The 24,452-nt window shown below is 34.8% G+C and overlaps 1 protein-coding gene across 9 annotated transcripts in view; it reads left to right on the top strand.

The window, feature by feature from the left end:
- The window catches only part of CAMK2D (calcium/calmodulin dependent protein kinase II delta), a 323,725-nt gene that overhangs the window by 258,606 nt on the left and 40,667 nt on the right, over positions 1-24,452 (top strand). For 4 of the 9 annotated variants that reach the window (XM_008072331.2, XM_008072336.2, XM_008072330.2 and 1 more), the window contains exons 9-16: positions 7,683-7,777; positions 11,102-11,224; positions 12,068-12,151; positions 12,601-12,643; positions 15,943-15,980; positions 17,350-17,382; positions 20,460-20,519; positions 22,697-22,738. In XM_008072331.2, coding sequence (XP_008070522.1) covers positions 7,683-7,777; positions 11,102-11,224; positions 12,068-12,151; positions 12,601-12,643; positions 15,943-15,980; positions 17,350-17,382; positions 20,460-20,519; positions 22,697-22,738 — 518 coding nt within the window. The remainder of the gene's footprint in view (positions 1-7,682; positions 7,778-11,101; positions 11,225-12,067; positions 12,152-12,600; positions 12,644-15,942; positions 15,981-17,349; positions 17,383-20,459; positions 20,520-22,696; positions 22,739-24,452) is intronic. The other 5 variants (XM_008072334.2, XM_008072337.2, XM_008072333.2 and 2 more) reach the window with 2 other exon arrangements.

Genomic DNA, 24,452 nt, shown 5'->3' with positions numbered 1-24,452 from the left:
CCATAGTAGAACTTCTTTCAAAATCCTATCAAACCTTGCTCCTGATTTATCAGCTGACTTTATGTAACAAACATCTTAAATCTCTTGTTGTCATTTCAGTATCTTCACCAATACCAGATCCCATCTCAGTAAACCACTTCCTTTGCTCATCCATAAGAAGCAACTCCTCATTCATAAAAGTTTTGGCAAGAGATTGCGGCAAAATAATCACATCTTTAGGCTCCACTTCTGATTCTAGTTCTCTTACTGTTTCCACCACACCTGCAGTTACTTTATCCGCTTAAGTCTTGAATCCTTGAAGTCTTGAATCCTCCATGAGGATTGGAATCAAATTCTTCTTCCAAACTATTAATGTTGATATTTTGATCTATAATCATGAAATTTCTTAATGGTATCTAGAATGGTGAATTCTCTCCAGAAGGTTTTCAATTTATTTTGTTCAGATCCATCAGATAAATCACTATCTATGACAGTTGCTGTCTTAAGAAATGTATTTCTTAAACAATAAGACTTGGCCTGGTATGGTGGCTCATGCCTGTCATCCCAACGCTGTGGAAGACCAAGGCAGGAGGATTGCTTGAGCCCAGGAGCGCAAGACCAGCCTGAGCAATATCGTGAGACCTCATCACTAAAAAAAGTAGCCAGGTGTGGTGGCACATGCCTGTAGTCCCAGCTCCTCAGGAGGCTGAGGCAGAAGGATCACCTGAACCCAGGAGATCGAGGTTGCAGTGAGCTATGAGTGTGGTATCGCACTCCAGTGTAGGCAGCAGAGACCCTTACCACTACTACTACTAATAAGACTTGAAAGTCGAAATGACTCCTTGATCTCTGGCTTGCAGAATGGATGTTGTAATAACAGACATAAAAACAACATTCATCTCCTTGTGCATCTGCATCAGAGCTCTTGAGTGACCAGATGCACTGTCAGTGAGCAGTAGTATTTTTAAAGAAATATTTTTTTTTTCTGAGCAGGTCTCAACAGTGGGCCTAACATATTCAGTCAACCATGCTGTAAACAGATGTGCTGTCATCCAGGTTTTGTTCCATTTATACAGCACAGGCAGAGTAGATTTAACATAATTCTTAAGGGCTGTAGGATTTTCAGACTGGTAAATGAGCATTGGCTCCAACTTAAAGTCACCAGCTGCCTGAGCCCCTCACAAGACAGTCAGCTTGTCCTTTGAAGTTTTGAAGCCAGGAAAGTCATCGATGGCATCTTTTCCAGTAGAAGGCTATTTCATCTACATTGATATACTGTTGTTGAATGTAGCCACCTTCATCAATAATCTTAGCAATATCTTCTGGATAACTCACTGCAGCTTCTCCATCAGCACTTGCTGCATCACCTTGCCCTTTTATGTCATGGAGGAGGCTCTTTCCTTAAACCTCACGATCCATCCTCTACTTTTCTTTCAACTTTTCTTCTGCAGCTTCCTCACCTCTCTCAGCCTTCAAAGAATTAAAGAGCAGGCCTTGTCAGGGCCTGGTTCTAGATTAGGCTTTAGCTGAAGGGAGCATTGTGGCTGGTTTAACCTTCTATACAGGCCACTAAAACTCTCCATATCAGCAAAAGGGCTGTTTTGCTTGCTCAGCATTTGTATGCTCACTGGAGTAGCCCTTTTTAAATTTCCTTCAAGATCTTTTCCTGTGCATATACAATTTCGCTAACTCTTTGGTACAAGAGGTCTAATTTACACCCTATCTTGACTTTCACTATGCATTCCCCACTAAGCTTAATCATTCTAGCTTTTGCTTTAAAATGAGAGACAGGAGACTCTCCATTTCACTGGAATGCTTAGCAGACGTTATAGAGTTATTAACTGCTGTGTCTCACGGAATAGGGAGCCCCACAGAAAGGAGAGAGATAGGAATGGCCAATTGGTGGAGCAGTCAGAACACATAAAAACATTTATCCATTTAAGTTTGTCATCTTTTTTTTTTTAATTGGAGTCTCACTCTGTTGTCCATGCTGGAGTGCAAGAGGAGGCACACTCATGGCCACCAAAGCCTTGACCTGCTGGGCTCAGGTGATCTTTCTGCCTCAGTCTTCCAAGTAACTGGAACTACAGGCATACGCCACCACGCCCAGCTAATTTATGTATTTATTTATTGTAGAGATGAGGTCTCACCAAGTTACCCAGGCTGATCTCGAACCTGTGGGTTCAGGCAATCCTCTCACCTTGACCTTCCAAAGTGCTGGGATTATAGGCGCGAGCCACAGTACCCAGCTTAAGTTTGCCGTCTTATAGGGGCATGATCTGTGACATCCCAAGACAATTACCATAGAACATCAAAGATCACAGATCACCATAACAGAAATAATAGTGATAATAATAATAATGAAAAAGTTTAAAATGTTGTGAGAACTTCCAAAATGAAACACAAAGGCATGAAGTAAGCACAGGCTGTTGGGAAAATGGTAGACTTCTTTCACCCAGGGTTGCCAAAGTCCTTCAATTTGTAAAAAATGTAACATATGCAAAGCACAGTAAAGCAAAGAAAATAAAACGCCTTTGCATAGAAGTGTCCAGATCCCACACAGGCCCTCTACTGTAGTGGATCTTGGGTAAATACAGGCACTGCATTTTTAATAACCTGTGACATATTATTAAGGTGTAGACTCATTGACTCTGTCTTAGACTCACAAAACATTTATGTTCAATTTTAATATTACTTTGGTATCTTTAGTTCACGTATTTTCTGAACTTTCTGTGTGAGTACATTTCTGCAATACAGTTTATATATCTAGCCTTTTAACATAATGGAATGTCTTATGATAATCGAATTTTACATCTGTGAAATATGAGATAAATAGTAGAAGCTCTAACTTTTTTGGCTAGAAAGGGGAAGCAGGATAGTTGGAGAGTGGTTTCCCTCCTTGTTGTCTTAGCTGTATGACATCTTCTAAAAGATAAATATTAGATAACTAGATACTACATACATACAGACATACACATGTATACACATGCACACAGTTCTCATGAATGACTCTTAGAAACTTATAGCTATAGGGTATTTTATAGATTTTAACTCCAACTTTTGCAGGGGTAGAGCTACCTTTCACTTTGCTGTATTCTGTCTACCTTTTCTTTCTTCACACAATGTTATGCAAATAGTAAAATTTGTTTGTGATGGGCCATGCCTCAGAGCATACGTGTGCTGCTAACTCCCATTTTCTTTAGAGACTGTGTATATCTTTAAACTGTGTGTCTAGAAATGCACTTGGGATCGCACAGCCATGAAAATGTCTTAGGAATTCTAATATCATATATTTGAGAGAAATAATCCCCACTGGAAACATCATAATGAATTTTTTAAAGCATATCTTAGTCACTGCTGTCAGTTTGGAATTGTCTTACCATGTTACTATATGTCACCTCACTCAGGACATGAAAGTTACATTAAATTCACTTTATAAGAGGATGTTTTCTTGCTTGTTACTATTGAAATAACCACCACAGTAATGTCCACATTGCTTGTTTACTTTTAGGTTATGACTTATCATTAGCTCCTGCCAATTAACAGAGTTCTTTTTAAGAGTAGACACTGGGTGGCGTGGTAAGAAATGACCCCACTCAGATAACAAAAGAAATGCAGAACAAGCCATTTAGCAGAATGACAGCTAGTCTTCTTCGTGAATTAAGCTATGAACACTCATTATGGCAGATTCTTTGTCATTTTGGAAGTTGAGACAGCGAAAAGCAAAACACAATACTGGTGTAATGACTAAAAGAAGTCTATATTGTTTTATTAGAAAGATGCAACTATGTACACACAGGAAATTTCAGAGCATGAGGTCTGGCCTGTTGTTCGTCTTTGAAAGCAACTAGTCCATTACTGGAAAGTAAATAGCAGACGTTAATGAAGCAAGAACATAGCCTCGTGTTCTGCTATTAACCAGAGTAAATTGATTTTTATGGCTTTCTTATATATATAGTTGCCTCCATAACTCCCTAATGAAATGAGCAAATGTTTGGAGATATGACTGGATCACTAGTTTTTAACAGAGCTCTTCCTACAATTTGGCTTGAAATTTAAAAAATGAAAACAAAACAAAAAAAACCCTGCTATCCTAATAAACATTTGCTCCCTTCCCATCCCACATACATATGTGTTGTCTTACTACTTTTCTACCTTACTTAGATATCACTTGGAATGGTTATGAGTGATAACTTAGTGGCTGTCACATACTATACCTTGACTCTGGACAAACCTTTGGAATTACATGGAATACGTTTCTTCTTTTCTTGTGTAGTAAATTTAGGTTCAGCAATTGTGTGATTTCTGGGGCTTAGTTTTTTTTTTTTTTCCAGCTGGGATAAGGGATAAGTCAGTATCAGGCACTTTTACCATTTTGAATTCTCAAGCCTATTGGACATTTTGTCTCTATTACCAGTTCTGTGATCACCTTACATTGGGCCAATCACAAGTGTACCTCCAAATTAGAAGGCTGTCTGCCTTCATCCTTTTTCCACATCTCCAACAGTTTTCACCCTGTCAAGCCTTACTCCCAATCACAGTCTTTACCAATATTCTCTAACTCTGAACTTATATGTTGTCTTAAATTGCTCTGTGTGGTTTCCCTAACTTGGTATTTTTAAAACTGTAAACCACAGACCACGTGCTTCAGAGTAACTTGAAGTGCTTACCAATAATGCAGCTTCCTGGGGTCCACCCTCAAAACCATTGAATAAGATTCTCTGGGGTCATATTATCCAGCAATCCCACTTCTGGGTATATATTCAAAAGAGTAGAAAGCAAGATCTTGAATAAATATTTGCATACCTGTGTTCATAACAGCAGAATTTACAGTAGTCAAGAGGTGGAAGCAACCCAGATGTCCATTGGCAGATGACTGAATGAAACAAAATGTGATATACATATACTATAGCATATTATACAGCCCTAAAAGTGAGGCAGTCCTATCACATGTGCAACATGGATGAACAAAGGACATCATGCTGAGTGAAATAAATAAGAAAGTCACAAAAGGACAAATATTATTTGATTCTACTCATATGAGGTATTAAAGTAGTCATATTCATAGAAAATAACGTAGAAAGGTGGTTACCAAGAAATGGGGGAAGAGGGAGGGGAAATTCATGTTTAGTATATATAGAGTTTCAGTGTTGAAAGCTGAAAATGTTCTAGAAATCTGTTTCATGACAATGTAAATGTACTTAGCACTACTAGGTTTGTATTAACAGGATGCAGAAACCAATTTGAGGAGGTTGACATTGATCAAAGATGGGGCAATTAGAGGATCGATGGGAAAAACATCAGGAATTGGTCGAAACACATCAGATGAGTTTAAATCCAGGAATTGATAATGATAATCAAAATTCAACAGAAGTCCTAACCTTTGGAGAATGCTGGGTTTCCAATGCATTATTTTGAAAACAGGTTAATAAAGGGAGAAGTAAATAAATAATTATCCTATCTTTCCTGTATGAACTGTACTTGGTTACTAGGGTAACCAGTAGTTAAGAAAATAAGTGTTTCTTAGTCTAAAGAAAGTGTGATATAATTAGAATATCATCGTTTTGCAATCCTAGTAAAACTTCTAGGCAGTGATCATCAAAGATTGCTAACATCTTGAGACATGCCCAGCATTGACAGGTCACATCACTATCCCCAAGTGTTTCTGCAAAGAAAAAAAATATGAAGAAAAACAACAACAAAAAGCAAACAACTTTTTCATTGACTTTTAAAGATTTTAGGGCCTTAGTTATATAGGCAAAGAAAAAGAGTTACTATTTTTTTTCCTTTCTTTTTTCTCTGACCTAGAAAAAAGATAAAATAGTAGGGGAATAGGAAAAAGATAAATTGGAACCTTATCAGTGAGATAAGATCTCTCAATTAGAACAACAAACACTTTAAGAATATCCACTTGTTCAAAGTACCCAGCTAAAGGAAAAGTGCCTGCAGTGAAGATTTAAGACAGAGCCAATAGACACCCTTTGCTAATGAATCAAGGTCTCAGTTAGACAACATGGAGCTTAAAATTTTGCATGACCATCGTTGTTGAAGTTTATAGATAAAGAAAAGGTGATTGCAGAGAATGTTGAGGGCATTACCATGTCAATCCTGCTTGTGGTTGAAACAGTTATTTAATCTCAGCCTCCTTTCTTCATCTATGAAATGTAGATAATAAAAATATCTACCTCATTGTATTGTACAAGGAGTAAGCGAGGTAATGCATGAATACACACTTAACTGCTCAGTAAATATTACCTACAATGAAACTATTTTTTTTTGAGTTGGAGTTTCACTCTGTCACCCAGGCTGGAGTGCAGTAGCTTGCTCACAGTCACCTCAGCCTCGACCTACTGGGCTCAGGCGATCCTTCTACCTCAGCCTTCCAAGTAGCGGGAACTACAGGCACACACTACCACACCCGGCTAATTTTTAAATTTATTGTAGAGACAAGATATCACCAAGTTACCCAGGCTGGTGTTGAACCCCAGGGCTCAGGCAGTCCTCTCTGCTCGGCCTCCCAAAGTGCTGGGATTACAGGCTTGAACCAGTATGCCCAGTCAAAACTTTTTAACATTACATTATCATTATGCCATGACCCTCGTAGTTTTTCTTGCTTTCAGAAAATAGAACTACAAGAGAGCATAACTGAGAAACAAGTCTTAGACAGTAGTCTAGTAAGTAAGTCGAAGTGTGCATATAAAATAATACTTGGTTAAATAGGCATTGACAATTTCACATCAGTCTATTCAGCAGTGCCTATGTAGTTTTTATTTGTTTATTTATGTCCTTGGGCCTAAAAATTTTCGTTTTGCTTTACTTTTAATAATTTTTTTTTAAAAAACTCCTATATTTATGCTATTGTTTTAAGTACTTTTTTGGTAGAAACTCCTCCATCAGATAATTAAATTGTGTGCATCTATGTGTGAATTGACTGCTTTCCTTGGGGTTTGAGCCTGCTGTGAGTTCCCCCTTTTCAGAGAAGCCCCACATCATGTCAACTGCAGACGATTCATAAGAGTGAATAGCATAAGTTCAGAATGCTACATGTCACAGGTGTGAGACTGTTTTATAATTTCATAACAGCCTAAGTTTAGATGTTTATTAGGAAAATGTGCATATTTAGTGGAAACTAAGCTATTGGTTTAGCTATTTTATTCAAAAACTCTCTTTCTGAAGACTAAGATCACTGAAAAGAAAAAGGTTTTGTCACTTCCAGGGATTCTGGCTAGTTAGAGCATGAATTTATAACCAGGACACTATCACTCAACAGAATGTCCAAATTACCAGCAAAATGACTGTGAGGAAATAAATAACAATGTTCAATTTTTAAACTGCAACCTACACAATGACTAAACACAATATCTATATAGATAAGAGTGCAGGGAGATCATATACTGACAAGAGTTCAAGGAAATCAAAGAATGAGTCACCCAAAATGGCAGGTAAGTTTAGTGTTTAGATGTTGCCCTACCATGCCTCCTTCGAATTTTTTGGTCCACGTGTTGACTGACATACTGTCTGTTCTGGAGTGTTCAAAGAGGAGCATTTACCCTCCACAGAGTGCTTTAGAAAAATCACAACATATATCTTTGAAGTTTTCCTACAACCCAGTTTTCTTTATTTTAATGAGTGTGGTTTAATATCAGTTAGCATATCATTGTCCGTATGACTTACATTTGTGTCAATATGCTAATTTCCTCCAGGTGTCATTCTCTATATTCTATTGGTGGGGTACCCACCCTTCTGGGACGAAGACCAACACAGACTCTATCAGCAGATCAAGGCTGGAGCTTATGATGTATGTAATAAGAATTCATATAAATTTTATGACAGTTTGTTTTTTGTTTATTGACCAAGAGCCATATTTTTTATTGTTCTTTTAACCAAAGTTTTCACCAATTTCCCTTATTATTTCCCCTTTTCTTAGGGAAAGGAAGATGAGTAGAAGGAAATTCAGCATATGTCTTCGGTGTATATTTCCTTTTAGCTCACTATCTCCTAAGAGTGAAAGAAAAAGCAGTTTGAAGTCCCTAAGGAAGGACTTTACTTGTCAAAATTTTCAGATCTCAGTGCATTTTAAAACCCATAAAAGTTGTAATATTTCTTCTTTAGAAATGATTAATGCCTCTTTAGTTGAATTATATTCTCAAGTGTTTATCACATAATTTTAAATTGTGTGTCAACATTTTGTAATGATCAATATAGCAAATAGAACATCATTCCACCATATCTAATTTTTTATATTGTTTACCTAATGGGCTACTGTGCAAACTTTTATTTTATTTTATTTTTTTGAGTTGGAGTCTCACTTTGTCGCCCAGACTGGAGTGCAGTGGCCGCTCCCGGCCACTGCAGCCTCGACCTGCTGGGCTCTGGCGATACTTCCGCCTCAGCCTTCCAAGTAGCCGGAATTACAGGCATGCTCTACCATGCCCGGCTGATTTTTTGATTTATTGTAGAGATGAAGTCTCGCTGCCCAGGCGGGTCTGGAACCCACGGGCTCAGGTAATCCACTCACCTCAGCCTCCCAAAGGCGCGGGATTACAGGCTGAGCCACCGAGCCCGGCTGCAAACTTTTATTTTAAGAATAGGTTTCACAATTGAAAAACATTTAAAAATCACAATTCTATTACATTTAATTGAATAATTAGAATATTTGGTAGTAGACATATATATACATTCTTGAATTAAGTTCAAAATCTGAAGAATGACTTACCTGCTTTATCTTTATAGCTGAACTTTGTGCTCATGATATAATTTGCTCTCCTTTGATAAATATGTCTGTAAATATGATTTACAACTTCCTCTGGTTTCTCCTCACACATACAGCCCTCTAGAAATCCAAGTGCAGGGTCTAGGGATACTTTCCATGTGTTATTAAGTAGTGTAACTAAGGAGTAGGCAGAATTGGGTTCACCTTCTGTGCAAAATCTAAAATCTCAGTGCGGAAGTAGGAAGAGTCAATATAAAAAGTCTATATTACATTCATTCTATCTAGTTTCATGAACTGTTCAGTGCATTTCTGTTAAAATGTTCTATTTAGATGGACATGTGTCAGTTATCAAGATTTTTAAATGTATGTTCTTTGAATTTTGAAGCATTCCATTTTTCCCACACTAATAATTGGATCAAATTATTATTTACTTGGCAACAGCTAGCACATTTACCATCTTTACGGATGCAGAACTAGGCCCCTCTCTGGGAAAACATAGTCTTACAAATGCACTGCTTCATGAACAGAGAGGAGTACCTTTGTACAAATTAGAAAATGGAGAATAAGGTTCACCATTCTTCAGCTGGACCTGCCCTTCATTTGCTATCAGAAGACCTGCATACCATTAAGAAGCAGACTTGTATGTGTCTTCAATAGTTCATAATAGTTAGCAAGTTTTTACAATGGCCAGAGATAAGTTTCTGGAATGAAAAAATGGTCATTGTTAAATTGGAAAAAATTACAAGTGTTAAAGTGTCATTGTTCTCATGTTCCATTTTGCCGATGGGTCACTTTATAACTACTAAAAATGGACTAATTTAATTTAGTTCCATATCACAGTGGCAATGGCTTTGTTTTTCAAGATTGTCTATAAAAATTCATGAATTAGAAAAAGAACCTGATAGTCTGTCATTTAGCAATGAATGTGATATAAATTCCTCTTAACCCATGAAGAGCAATATTTCTACTAAATATATTAATTATGTGAATGCAAGGTTAAATAATTATCAGCAAAAAAACCAGAAATTATGATAAGTAACTTTATTTTATAGTTATCAGTATAAAAATGAATGACTAGTGGAAGCTATGAGATTTGATTACTTTCATATACTTTGGTGAAATTTATAATTAGGTAGATTAACTTTCTTAAAGTGTTAAAATGAAATCCTACTGAAGCTCTTTTAGTCTCAGAGTTTCTCACCACAGCACTCCAGGCAGCCATGATTAATAGGTCAGTTTTGACATGGGAATTGAACCTGTTTTATTCTCTGCTATTATTGTTCATGAGCTGAGAGAATGTATAATACAACATGTGAACTTTGCCAGAATAACGTGCAACAGCCTCTTAGCTTTTACTGAATTTTGCAAATAATTATGAGAAAAATTGCATAAAATTTTATTTTCAGATGAAAGCAAAGATATTTTAAAGGAATAGAAGAGTCTTATCTTTCTGAATTTTAAGAAGTATATACTATATATAATATATAATTTAATAAATGGTTCTTTATCAGATACACTTTAATATATGTAATTGTCCAGGGCCAAGCATGGTGGCTCACACCTGCAGTCCCAGCACTTAGGGAGGCCAAAGTGAGAGGATTGCTTGAGCCCAGGAGTTTGAGACCAGCCTGGGTGACATAGTGAGACCTTGTCTGTACAGAAAAAAATCAAAAAATTAGCCAGGTGTGTTCCAGCCAGGATTACAGTGAGACCTTGACTCTAAAAAAGCAAAAACAAAACTACAGACACATACATATCCATATAAATGGGGGGACCAAAAAAGCTAGTGTTGTTGTGAGAGCCTGCCTTTGGCTTCAGTCAATTTTTTTTGGAGATTTTTTCCAACATGTTTGCCCATTTCATGATGGGTGATTTATGAGCGTATCTGCCCACCCTGTACTGAATGTTCAGGAGTTTTTGATAAAAAATGTCATGTCACCTGATCTCACCTCGAGCAATGCCATTTTTTTGTTTATTTGTTTGTTTCCCTGGGTGAAAAAAGTCCTCAAAGGGAAGCGTTTTGCCCTTGTGGAAGAGGTGAAACAAAAAACACAGAAGCACTAAAAGGCATCAAAATTGACAAATTCAAAAATTGTTTTGAGCAGTAGAAAAAGCATCTCGATAGGTTTATTGCATCAAAAGGAGAGTACTTTGAAGGTGACTGAAGTTTAAACATGTAAGAATAAATACACAACTTTTTACAAATAAATTCTGATTTTTCAGGCATTCCCCCCTCTTATCTACATACACGCTTGCATATATATGTAGTTGTCTTGAAGAAATTCACTACTATGTAGTTGTCTTGAAGAAAATCACTGGAAGAAATGATTGATGTATTTGGCTCTTTGCTGTTTAATTGAGTGTATCTGTTTTTTAAACTCTTTACAATAAAAATTTATATTTTTGAAGTTTCCATCACCAGAATGGGACACAGTGACTCCTGAAGCCAAAGACCTCATCAATAAAATGCTTACAATCAATCCTGCCAAACGTATCACAGCCTCAGAGGCACTGAAACACCCATGGATCTGTGTAAGTAACAGTTCTGCAAAAACTCAGGGACTAAAATTAAAAAGAGACTCTTCTTTCATCTATTTTTCATAGATTAAGAGTAATTTTGCAGAAAAAAAAAGATGAAACTCAAAATGAATGAATTTTTGACCCAAGGCATTTAAGAAAATGAATTTTATGATGGTGAAAAATACCATTTTGAGTAGCAAAGTCTGATTTGCTTGCTTGTTAAATAAATATTGCCCATAATAACAAGAATTGAGTATTCCTCATATCAATTATTGACATGATTCCTGAATAGAGGTTAAGAAAATAACAGCAAGATTAATGTGTCCCAGAAGGAAAGGTTAGACAAAATTCAATTATTTATCATTAGGCAGCTTCAGAAGTAAGTATGAAGTTTGGAAGCTGAGAGTGGAGTTCTAGTTGCATGAAAGAATGGACATAGCAGATATGAATATGCTTAGAAGTACTAAGAAACATAGTATGAAACTTTCAGGGGGATCCAGCGACTTCAGTACATTTCTAAAGATGAGTGTGAAGTGCTAAAACAATAAATATGGTGCTAAGTAACTGAAAAGCAGTTTCATAGAAATGTGATTATAGACATTGAGGGAAAGATAATTTGAGAAATTATTGGTGATCATCTCCATACTTTCTATACATCAGTGTTGCATCTTAGTCATAAATAGTCTTAGCAAAATCAGTCTTTTCCTTTTAGGTAACTTTGGCAATTGAATACTTAACAAGTTAATCATACAGGTGCAGCACCATTAATAAAGATTTGATGAAGTTGAGAATATGATTATGTCTTGTATATTTTAAATATCCTCGATTAAGTCACTTTTTCTTTTCTTCTTCCAGCAACGTTCTACTGTTGCTTCCATGATGCACAGACAGGAGACTGTAGACTGCTTGAAGAAGTTTAATGCTAGAAGAAAATTAAAGGTAAGAAATTTACATTTTTATGGAGAGGAAGATTTGGCAGAGTGAGAAGTGAAATACTATATGAGGAAAAGAACTTTTAGCAAAGGCTTTTAAGTGTATTGACCTCAATACTCTTATTATTCTTTTTTCTGGGTCTTTTGAAAATGTAATATCCACCATAATCAAACCTATGGTGAAAAGCTAGAATCAGTGAAGCAATACGTGCTATGGTTCCTCCCTTCAGTGGAAAACAGCAGTGCAATTTGATAATCTGAATCTGGCCCACACATGAGGGCGATCCCAGTATCATGAGAGACACAGGGCTATGACTCTCAGGAAACCAAAATACAAAAACAAACAACCAAAAATTCCCTAATTGAAAGAAAGGCCAGGAGAAGATTTGTTATCAAAGACCGTGTATTCATTAGGTCAGAGGCAACATTGATTTTGTATTCTTATGTTTTTGACAGGGTGCCATCTTGACAACTATGCTGGCTACAAGGAATTTTTCAGGTACATACATTGAGAACTCTGCTCCTTATCCTGCGGTCTCCTTTTTGAGTAGCTTTTTTTTTTTTTTTTTTTGGTCTTTTTGGAATTAAAAAACAATCTAATAATTAGAAAAACCCCATTGTTCAGGGATGGCAAATGTGTGGCCTGAATTCCTTCCACATCTGTGGCTGCTGAATTATCCATTCACCTGGGAGCTGTCTGCCACGGAACTTCCATGTCTGCACCCTTCACAAAAGCACCCCAGGCTAATAGTCAGAGCTGATGCAGGACTGAACCTATTTGTCAAATGCTGGGGTGCACATAAGTTATAGAACTATGTACTCCCTCATTTTCAAGGTCAGCATTTGAACCTAGAATGTATTGATACTTCACAAAGTAATAACTATGAATAAGTTTTTTTTTAATCTCATTTTCATAGGGAATCCCAATAATTTTTACAAGATTTTTAAAAGAAGACCATTGTTGAGAAACCCAGTTCTCTTAGACATAAGTTCTTTTGAAAGCACAGTAGTATCTTGGCATGCTATAAGAATGATTACAAATGTCAAAGGTATCTAACTCAAGAATTTACAAAGAACTTTCCACACAGTTCTATCATAGGATAATAAGCATTCCTCAAAACAATTCCATGGTAGAAGTAAGTTTGTTAGCTAATGGGCTAAAGGAAGCCAAACTGTTTCTTTACTTTCAGAAATTATTTGTTTTGGAAGTCCCTTCTTTAATAGATTATCTCAAAGGACCAGGTTCATTAGATGTTGGTAAATGCTTAACAGTCTTCTGTATGGGAAGGGACTGGAGCAGCAAGTAATCTACACTTGATAAACTTAATGTTTGGTTGTTTAGACTTGGAACACTTCTCAAACGTTAGTGCCAAAAATACAACCACTTTAGTTAGTATACTGTTTACATAACAGTGATCCATGGCACCAAATTATCCAGCTATTTCTTCAATTCTTTATTTAATTCTTCCTGCCTCACACTTAGCCTGGGTGTTATGGTGCTATCAGGTAATGATCCATCATATCATTATTACATGTTCTTTAACCAATCTCTAGTTATTATTTACAACTATATTAAGTGGCCATTTCCTCCCATTTGCATTTAGTTACAATTAACATAAAGCCATAAGATATCTTCCAAAGATTGTTAAACAACAGCGACAACAGTACAATGAGTAATGCTACAAATTGAGGGACTGTGTTGGTCAGTTGTATGTATTTTGTCCAATTTGTTTGGTGTAATACAATCTTGTTGCTGCCTTTGTCATGTTACCTGTTTTATAAACACTTGATTAATATAGATGACAATTATATGGGTGAGTTCGATGCCATCTCATTAAATATTAACTAATATAGCCTATATTTAAATAAATGAATATTTCACTGTGGCCCAGTAATTAGTGAATTACTAAAAGGTAGGATGATTTATACAGCATAAATTATTAATGACAAACTAACCTGAAAAAAAATCTCCAAAATTAAAATTGTATATTTTGTAAAGATATACTCTTAAGCATTCATTAATTGGGCCTTTATTAACGGATATACCCATATATAGAAGCTTTTTATTTACCTCACATTTTCCTTTTCATCATCCCGTAAACTAAAAACCCATGACTAATATGTTGATTTTTATATTGTTTCTGGATGTCTTAGCATGAAAAGCAAACTTTTTTTATCCATCACTTCAAAATCAACTGAATAACATTAGACCAGTTATGACATCTTGTACTTGATATTGCATTTTAGTTTTGAGTATTTGATTCATTCTAATTCATTGCCAAACATGCTCTTTAAAGTAATATGTCCATAAGTATATGGTTATAAAGTTGTTTTTATTTTTTCTTTTCTCCCTTTATGTGGAATGTATTTCTTGTGAGGTAAGGTCAATAGTAACCAAAAGGGACATTTCTGCATCTTTCAGGCCAAATCCCTGCTTACCCTGAATCATTGTCTTCTCTTTGCTTGCTACTGCAATTCCAGTTATTCTGAGTTTGCTTTCTAATCGATTAACTGCCACAGGATTTATTTAATATTGCTTTTTAGCTCCAGGCAAACAGTATCATAGCTAAGGCAACTATTTCTTACAATATCAATTAATATCGAATTAATATCTTTATTGCTAACTAAAATTAATATTTTTGTCTCTTTTAAGTAAATTTAAAATTATGTCAAAGTGATATCAAAGTAATATCCCATACCAAATGAATGTCAGGAAATTACATGTTCATAGAGTTCTAGTCCAGACAGGTGTTTCCACTTCTGGTGCCAAATTCCATTTTTATATACTTAAAAAATTTATATAATTAAAAATTGAAGTATAAGTGTGTACTGTGTCCTGCATATTTGTTACTGTTCTACACTTAGTGTACAGTTGTCATTGACATTTATATTATCTGTTTACTGTGTATGTACCATTCATAAGTATATTTTTTAAAAGGATGACTTCACCTTTTAATATACTCAAAAAGTGCAATAGCAGAAGGAATGATAAAAGCTCCCTGCCAAGAAAAATGAAGTTTCATATAAGACCATATGCTTTAGAATTTCTCTGATTTAGTTGAAAATTTTATTTTCTTTTTTATGTTGTATCAAATTTTATGATTTTTACTTTTTCAGTGTAAAGGCTTTTGTTTAATGAAGACTTTGAATTTTGATTTTGAAGTATAAAATAATTCATAATGCCATTTTTTAAAGGTCACATGCTAAGCATATAAAAATTTGCTCTAGGTCAATAATATGCCATTTCAGTTGAATACAGTTATTACTATTGTTTGTAAGATTGAAATTGTTTGATTTCAAAAATATAGTAAAGATGTATTTAGCCAGAGCAAATTTTTACAAATGAGTTTTCAACCTCTAGAAAGAGGGGCTTAAATGGCAGAACTGACATGGTCACCATACTTGTGCCGTGAATGAACATGTAATACAATCCGTCAGCTAATGTCTCAAGACTGAAATCAACTTTCTGGATTATAAAAGGATAGTCCAGTTAAAGTTCCAGTATCCTTTTCGCAACCAACAGTGGAATAAAGTTTAATAAACACAACCGGCAAAGTATTCAATTATATGCAATGAACTATTCTTTAGTTCTAAATTTGTTGTGGCAAACCAAGAAAAGTGATACTGTATTTCAATGTCCTGTAAGCTCGCGCTCATCAGTGTGACCTTGATAACTTGGCATATGTTGGCCATAATTCAGCAGAGGTGGTAGAAGGAGATAATAACCTGACTGTTTTGTTGCCTGGCTATGAGCTTCTATGAATAACTCACTAAACTGATTTTGCTCTCATTCTGCAGCAGCCAAGAGTTTGTTGAAGAAACCAGATGGAGTAAAGGTAAGTTAAACAGGTGCTTCTAATCTATTTCTGACTTTCAGATGCTGGATAATTTTTAAATGTTAAATATAAGTCCTATGTCTTTGCAATTTATATTTAGTATAGTTTCTGATTAAGGAGGCAGGCTGAAATATGAAATAGTTTAATACAGAAAGATAACTAATATTTACACCATGAAAAGTTGCATTTTATTTTATTATATATTAAATAATCATGAAAAAAGATTACTGTTATATAATATAGACTTCCAATAAAAACTGAATGCCTAAATCCTCTCTGCTTTACTACAGTCCCAAACTACTATGGTGACATAAAAATCTATAAAAGCCAAATGCTTTTCCAACCAGTTAAGCTGTGTACTTGAAGACTGCTGAAGTGTATTGAAAAAAACCTCACGTTGGATAGGGGTAATAGAATGTTGGATGACTAAACTTCTCTTCTGGGGCAGTTTTTATAGAAGTATTAATTGTTCCTGTGTTTTATCATAAGATATTTAGATATAGTCAAGGTGAATATTCTGAACAAATATTAGAAAAATTTTGCAAGAAAAAATAACAGCAGAATATTTTAACTTCCTTGGATTTCTAAACAAAATAATATAATTTATTTTGTGCTCATTGTATTTTGTTTCAAGGGGATTTACTTCTGACGCAATGTAACCTTGTATTTGCATAATGATGTTTGTTATCCTTCTAGAGTATTATCTAAATGTTTTATTTCTTTAATTCTTTTCTTTTTCTTCCGAGGGCAGATGCATACATTCCTCATCAACACTTCAGCATTCTTGGGAACTAATTAACATCCTAACATTTGAACTTGACCTTAAGTCAGGTGGTCAGTTCATATTGAAAATATAACATGGAAAATCATTTGTCACTTTAAATGTTCATGCCCAGTCATTTTTTTCACTACCTGTCTGTGTGCAACTTGGAAATACCCAGAGTGCTGGTGACCATGTACTTGCAATTCCAGTTAAGATGATATTTTCCACTTACCAATTGCTTTCCTCAACCTGTAGTTTTATCTTCCTTCTGATTAGTTCATTCAACTTAGATTTTAATAATAACAGTTGATGGCTGCCTTTTTCCCCAATGTTACATTGGTGGAAATGTGGTACTTTAAATTTTCCTTACGTTTTTTTCTCCTGGGGTTTTCTGTACCATTCAGCGATGGAGAGCTTGTAGTTCCTACTAAGATATTTATTTTCACTACTATCCTTATATAGAAAGAAATATTTCCAGAACTTTTTGTATTCTAAACTATAGCTCCTCTTTAAAGACAAAATTATTCTGTACTCCATGCTTTGATACTTTAAATTCAACCGGTCATTTTTTTTTTCTTTTCCTTTCTCTTTGACTGGTCAATTCAGAAAAGGAAGTCCAGTTCGAGTGTTCAGATGATGGTGAGGATCTCTGTCTGCCAGATTTCTCCTCCTGTGAAAATTCATACTTAGGAATAAAACAGTCTTATTTACCTAAGTTAGTGTAAGTGGAGAAAGTGTAGGACTGTTACAAGTTAGTGTTTATCAACTATCAAATCCTACTCCCCCACTTACATTATGATGTTTTTCTATGAAATTAAATTTTTTAAATATGTAAAAAATTAAACCTTCATCCATATGCTGTTAACTGGTTTGATCTTTTACAAGGATAAGGTCTAATTTTCTCTTTGAAAATAAAAAGACCATGACATAATTAATATGTGTTTACTGATAAGTAAAGAAACACTATATGATTATTTTTTAAATGTTGAGCAAGTTTGCTGAAATAGGAGTCTTAGTTCAGACACACCACAATACAGTCAGCATAGAGTTTATAAAGAGTGTAAAAGTGATCTTACAATGGACCTAGTTAAGCATTGTTAAAGGAAATATGTATTAACCTCAAAACTTAATAAATTCAGCACATGAGAAATAAAAAGATCTTTCCCATGCCTTATAAGAGTAATTCAATGCATCATACAAATACCTGATTGATTCAAGCTTTATTTTAAAAGATAAATACACTTCTACCACAATATAAAATAATTACATCACACAAAAGTGTCAGAGTTCTTGTATGTTTAAAAGACAGCCATAGTGGAACCCATACTTGATATTTGACTCTTTGAAAAGAAGTTCTTTAATTAATACCTCCAGGCCAGGCACAGTGGCTCATGACTGTAATCCCAGCACTTTGGGAGGCCAAGGCAGGAGGAGTGCTTGATCCCAGGAGTTTAGGTCCAGTCTTGGCAGCATAGAGTGACCCACCTCTCCAAAAAAAATTTTTTTAATTAGCTGGGTGTGGTGTCAGGTGCCTGAAGTCTCATCTACTCCAAAGACTGAGGTGAAAGGATCACTTGAGCCCAGGAGGTTAAGACTGCCATGAGCTATGATTGTTCCCAGTGCATTCCAGGCTGGGTGACAGACACTCCCAACTCAGGAAAAAAATCCTCCAAAATATTTCTTATAGTAAAGAAAAGATCATTAAATTAATTTTTAGCAAGAAACCTTTTAACTGCATATTTAATCATGATCAAAAGTGGTGGTTGAAGTACATATTCGTTCAACTCAAGTTTCCTATCCCTGACAATAGTTCAGCCAGACACCATGGCCTTCATTTGGAAGAGAATATTGTATGTGTATGCTGTGTATCTTTGTATGAATGTGTGTAGCGCTGTGGGGGGTCGCCTGTGCACTCTAAAAATAGATGTGCACGTGGGGCATTTTAACTAAAATAAAGCAGTTCTTGGCAACCACATTGTAGAAAAATATTAAGTATCTTATCTCAAAACGGAAATAAAAATATCTCAGAATATTTCTCTTTCATTTGCATTCACCGATGTAAACTAAATATAGTGTATTAAAGACGTGTGATGCTTTAATCATAAATGCCCCTTATCATCTGGCAAGAAGCCAACTGTTTTGCCAAGCACTCTTCCTGAATAGGAAATCACTAGTGTCTGCACCACTACCCTTTTCTCACATAGCCTACTAACATAAATACTGAATTTTGATCCCTCTTTAATAGACATTATTACCTCATATCTATTTTTTAGCTCTTTCACAAATTTTACATTAAACTCTGTGTACTTTGATTTAAAGAAAAAAAATGTAAACTATCTACAAAGTATAGATTGATGACTTAACGTTTAAAGGGTTTTCCAGAAAAGGAAAGTTTAAGCATTTTCTCTTTTTCTGCATGTCATGGAGCACAGTGTCACAGCTTATTTCCATAATACTGATATTAATAATCACATAAATGTGAACGAATAGAAAGACAGAATATTACATACCTAAATTGCTTTCTGTTACTTTCTATCTTCCTCTCAATGTTTGTTTCGATAGGATTATAGGTATAGACTACCCAGAAAACCCAGTTAAATTGATGTAATCACTTGTAAATACTCATTTGATATTCTTCTATTTTATTCAGTGTGTGTTTCTCTTTAAGTCCTTAAGTACATTTCTATTAAAGTATGGAGTTTTATTCCTTTAGAAAATAATATATAAAGAAAATACCTAGATAATATAATGTAAGAAAATGAATGTTAATTTATCTTTTTGTTTGGTAATCATAATGTTAAGGTGTTATGCATGTGTTTGAAAGAATGTTGATTATTACTTTTTAGTCTTTGATTCTTTAGTGCCCAAACTTAGTTGTAGCTTTAAGTTGCCACTGGTTTACAAAGAGTCTTCTCTGTGGGCCGTCACAATACTTACCCTCTGAGTTGCTTTTACAGTGTGGCTTCCACAGCAGCAATACCGTCTTCTGTGAGGTCAAATCAGTTATGTTAAAGCAAGAGAATGATATTACCAAATATAATCTTCAATGATAGCAATAGCACTTTGACAGAAAACATAGTGTTTTCCTCTTAAGCAATTTTAAAATTAAAGTCCTTTTACATTCAGCATATAGTAAGGAGTTTCATTTCCCCATTTATAATTGAAAATGTAATTCTTATAAGACACCTAGACTCAACATTTTAAAAAATACTATATCACCTGCATTTCGTCAGCAGATCTGACTTTAATTGGATACCAACTAAAGAAAGTAATGATGGCTCACCAGAGAAAGACGATCTATGTGTGATTTCAGGCTCAAGAATAAAATGAAAAACAAAAGGAATATATTTGTAACAGTGAAAAATTGTAAGCTTGGAAACAGAATCCAACTTGAAGATTATGAAAGTGATCATATTCATTTCATACTGTGAAACTTAATTTGAGCTTCAGTGAAGCAACTCTGTCTATTTGCTAAAGTAGCTCAGCCACAGGGGCTGTTTTATCAATGCACCATCACAGACACAGTCCTAGCATGTGTGACCAATTGAAGACTAGAAGTGATCATCATTCCTGTCCACCATCACAGTGTCTTTCACATTCATCTTCAGTGGCTCTTATTTTCATGTCTATATCTCCATGTAGACATGCTGCGTGTAGAGACATTGGCTACCAAGGGGTTTAAGGCATCTCTGTTTCTATTTTCTGCATACCCACAGATAAACAACAAAGCCAACGTGGTAACCAGCCCCAAAGAAAATATTCCTACCCCGGCGCTGGTATACCTGGACTCTTTGTAACCCTTCTTAAGTTCTTTACTGTTTTTGTTGTTTCTCTCATTTGCTTTCACTATATAGATACATATATCTAAATATTTTATTTTGTTGATTTTGTTTTTTTTGCTTTCTAAGATATGACAAACGTTCTTTTCTTTTTTTCTTTTTTGTTAAGTTAGTTGTCAAGCAGTGTGTTCCTAACATGAGATTATCTCATTTCATTGTTGAACATTGTACTGATAGCTGTGGTCTCTGTAGTTGAAATTGTTGCATGCCACCTTAGAAATATAGTAGAATGTGCTTTGGTTTCTCTTAGCTCTTCTTCTGATAGTCCTAGATTTTGCAAACAATGGTTTCTTCTTTTCATGATGCAAATGCTGACATCAAAGAGAGCTAACTAGATTATTGCTAGACAACATAAAAGCGACCTTATTCAGAGCTCTCATTTCCCTCCTTTTAAAGGACAACAGGGCTTTGTAAGACCTCATTTTATGAGATAAAGAGGCATTGGATAAATTAGCTTTTTGTTTGTTGTGTTTTAAATTAAAATTTCACTGTTTCACTATAATCCAAAGGATGAAACTGCATAGCATAGAACTTTAACATTTCAATGGAAACCGATTTTGTCTATTTCAATCAAATACACATAATTAACAACTAAATCAGTTTAACACTTTGAGATGGTGTTATGTTAAAATTAGATTTTTGAATATTGGCATTTAGTGCTCAGAATTTAAAAATAGTTTTCCCAAACTATTTTATATTTTGATTTATAATTTTCAGAAATGTTTCCAATTATTTGCTGTTCTCATACATATGTGTTGTTTTAAATGAATTAAAAGTATTAGGGGAATATTTCACCTGAGTTAACCAGAAGGCTTCATTTAAAAACATGTTCTCGCCAAGCTTGATGGCTCAGCCTACAATCCCCCAAGTATTTTGGGAGGCTGAGACAAGTAGATTGCCTGAGCCCATAGGTTCAAGACCATACCGGGGCAACTTAGTGAGACCTCGTCTCTACAATAAAAATAAAAATTAAAAAAAATTAGCCAGACGTGGTAGCGTGCACCTGTAGTTCTGGCTACTTGGAAGACTGAGGTGGTAGGATCGCCGGACCCCCGCAGGTTGACACTGGGGCGGCCATGAGTGTGCCACTGCACTCCAGCCTGGGTAAAAGAGTGAGACTCCAACTCAAAAAAAAAAAAAATGTTCTCTCAATATTGCAGTATAAACTATGTTGGTGGGGATGCCCATGGGTGAGAACACCAGTGAACTGCAATACCACCCAGTTGCCAAGACATCACAAAATGAAAGTGCCAAGTGTGCCATCAATGTATGCACACTGAATCTTTTTTTTACATCAGTTATTTGAGTGATATTTTTCACAATATTTCTTTACTTTTCTAATAGAAAACAACAGGAAAAATAATATTTTCTTCATGGAAGAAATGACTTTATAGCCAAATATTCTATATATGTTGTCTGTAAAGTAAGAATTTTCTTTTAGAGATGAATTGACATAGGATTTAACAGCAATATGTCTCAAATTATAGTGATTATATGATTTGTTCTAGAACCCTTTCAATGAACATTATAAATGTTCCTTAGAATTTCTCATGGACTTTTGAAATTTATTTAGGATAATTATTTGTTTTTAAAGTGTGGTTCAGTAGTTCTAGATTTTCCAAGGGTACTCAGCTATGTGTTAATTATAATGATGATACCCTAATCAATTCCCAAAGCAATACAGCTGAAAAAATACCTTCTCAAAGAATTTGAGATCATTTCAGAGAGTTCTATCTCCAGTGTCCTTGGCCAGTTTTTAATGGGACAGACATTAACAGGCCTCTCATTAAAGAAGAAAGGAAAGCCGTAGGACTTGGTGAAACAGTGAGTGCCTCTTTAAGTCTCCAAACTTCAAAGCCTTGATTTTGTGCTGATCAGGAATAAGGTCTTTTGCATGCTGCTTCTGGGCAGGGAGGTGTCCTATCTTATGGGCTCCCCAGGGAGATCTTTCATCAGAGATCTTATCAGCTGCAACCTCTGGCAGCAGTTAACATCGCTTTAGCTCTTGTCACTATTTAGTTTTGTCAGCTGACTCATTCTGCTCTGTCCCTCACACTAGAAAGAATGTATTTACCAATGCAAACTGTTTCTTTCTCTATTTTGTTCTCACTCAGGAGCCCCAAACTACTGTAATCCACAACCCTGATGGAAACAAGGTATTCAGAAAGAATCAACATCATCTTGTTTTCACAAGATTACACATCTCATCAAATATTCAAAGCAAAATTAATTTGTTATCTAAAACTAAGAAAGAAAATTCTAGCCTTTCTCTACCACACTTTCTTTTGGGCCTAATTTGTCTAGAACTATACACATACTTCTTTCAAATAAAAAAATGAATGAATCTTGAGAGATAAATTAATGCTACCATTAGTCAATAAGTCAGGCTAAACGTTATTGAAGTCTTTGTCAAGATGACTGTGTATCTTAAGCAATGCCATCTAGTCATTTTTCTTCCCCCATGACTGTTTGTGCTTTGTACTGTAGACGTATTCTGCATGAAATTTTAGAATTTCTTGCTATGTCATTCCATTGTCTTCTAATATATCAACTTGAGTTTATAGTTTAGTTTTCTGTATTTTTTTAAATTTAGTGTTGCTTTTGAGTTTTATTCTGTTTTGTTGTCAGAGTGGTTTTTTTGTTTGTTTGTTTCAAAATTCCCTGTTGATGATGATGATGCTGTTGTCGTGTTGTTGGTGTTTGGCATGAATTTGAGGAGAATCAGGGAATTTCACATCTTGTGAATAATGTTTGTTGTTGAGTTATGTACCTTTTTAGTAACAGACATTTAACTACTTATATTGAAAGAAGACTAATGTTTCCTATACATTGAAAATTATTTACACAGCGGGTTAACTAAATAACAGCACTTGTGTATATGTCTATAAGATGAAAAGAGATATTTTCTGAATGTATTCTGTGTTTCCATTTTATTGCTTTTCATAAGTTATATCTCTGGGGGAGAAAAATACTTTATCAAAATTTTCTCAAATTTTAAATATAATCATGAATTTTCTCTATACTCTTATCAACAATGTTAAAGACTTAGAAAATACATTTTTCATAAGGCCTAGAAAACACATTTTTCTCTGGTTTAACATTTAGTGGATAAATATTAAAATCATTCAAGTAAAAAAAATCAAGTGTTATGTTCTTTAATATGAGGCATATTTCATGACACCGAAAATGTTCTATGTCCCTGCAAGACTGAGGTAGTCAGGATCATCACATATGGAAACAATTTTTTTAATAGCATTAGCAAATGAAAGACCAAGCATAACAGGTGGAATGGACACACCAGTAGTTCTAGCTTTATCATTTGTAAGAGTTGCTGCATGGTATTTCTTGCTTACATGAATTCGTTTATTTTTTACAGTGCATGGGTTTACCTCATTTTAAGTTTAAATTTGAATACTATGTCACATTAAGAAATGCATGAAGACTTTTTTTTTAATTTTGTGTGTATGGAGACTCTGGATTTATCTTTACTTAGTTTATCCCTTTGGTTAAATATTGTATATCATATATTAATTGGTCACTTTTTAAGATATTGAATCTCTAAAATGACCCTGACTGGTGTTTACATTATTTTCCAAAATCTGTTTTTCATTATGAGTTATATAGCTATTGATTGGTGGTTTGTTTCCAATTATTTTTGGCTCTGAGCCTTAATCATTCCAAGTAGAAAATTGTGTATTTCTTATGAATATTGCAAAATTTCTTTGCTAGAAAATATTTTATTTGTACATTATTAATGAAAATATTTATCAAGCCATTTTAAGAAGTGTATCTTAATATTGGCAGTTACAGTGTACTTTGAAGTGTGCTTAGTAATCTTCAACTTAATTTGTTGTTTCACAAACAAGTAGC

This window comes from Carlito syrichta, unplaced genomic scaffold, assembly GCF_000164805.1.
Source record: "Carlito syrichta isolate Samal-C Ts95f unplaced genomic scaffold, Tarsius_syrichta-2.0.1 Scaffold315125, whole genome shotgun sequence".
NCBI classification, from domain to species: domain Eukaryota; kingdom Metazoa; phylum Chordata; class Mammalia; order Primates; family Tarsiidae; genus Carlito; species Carlito syrichta.
Note: the sequence above shows the minus strand (reverse complement) of the source record. Positions and strands in the feature narration are given on the sequence as shown.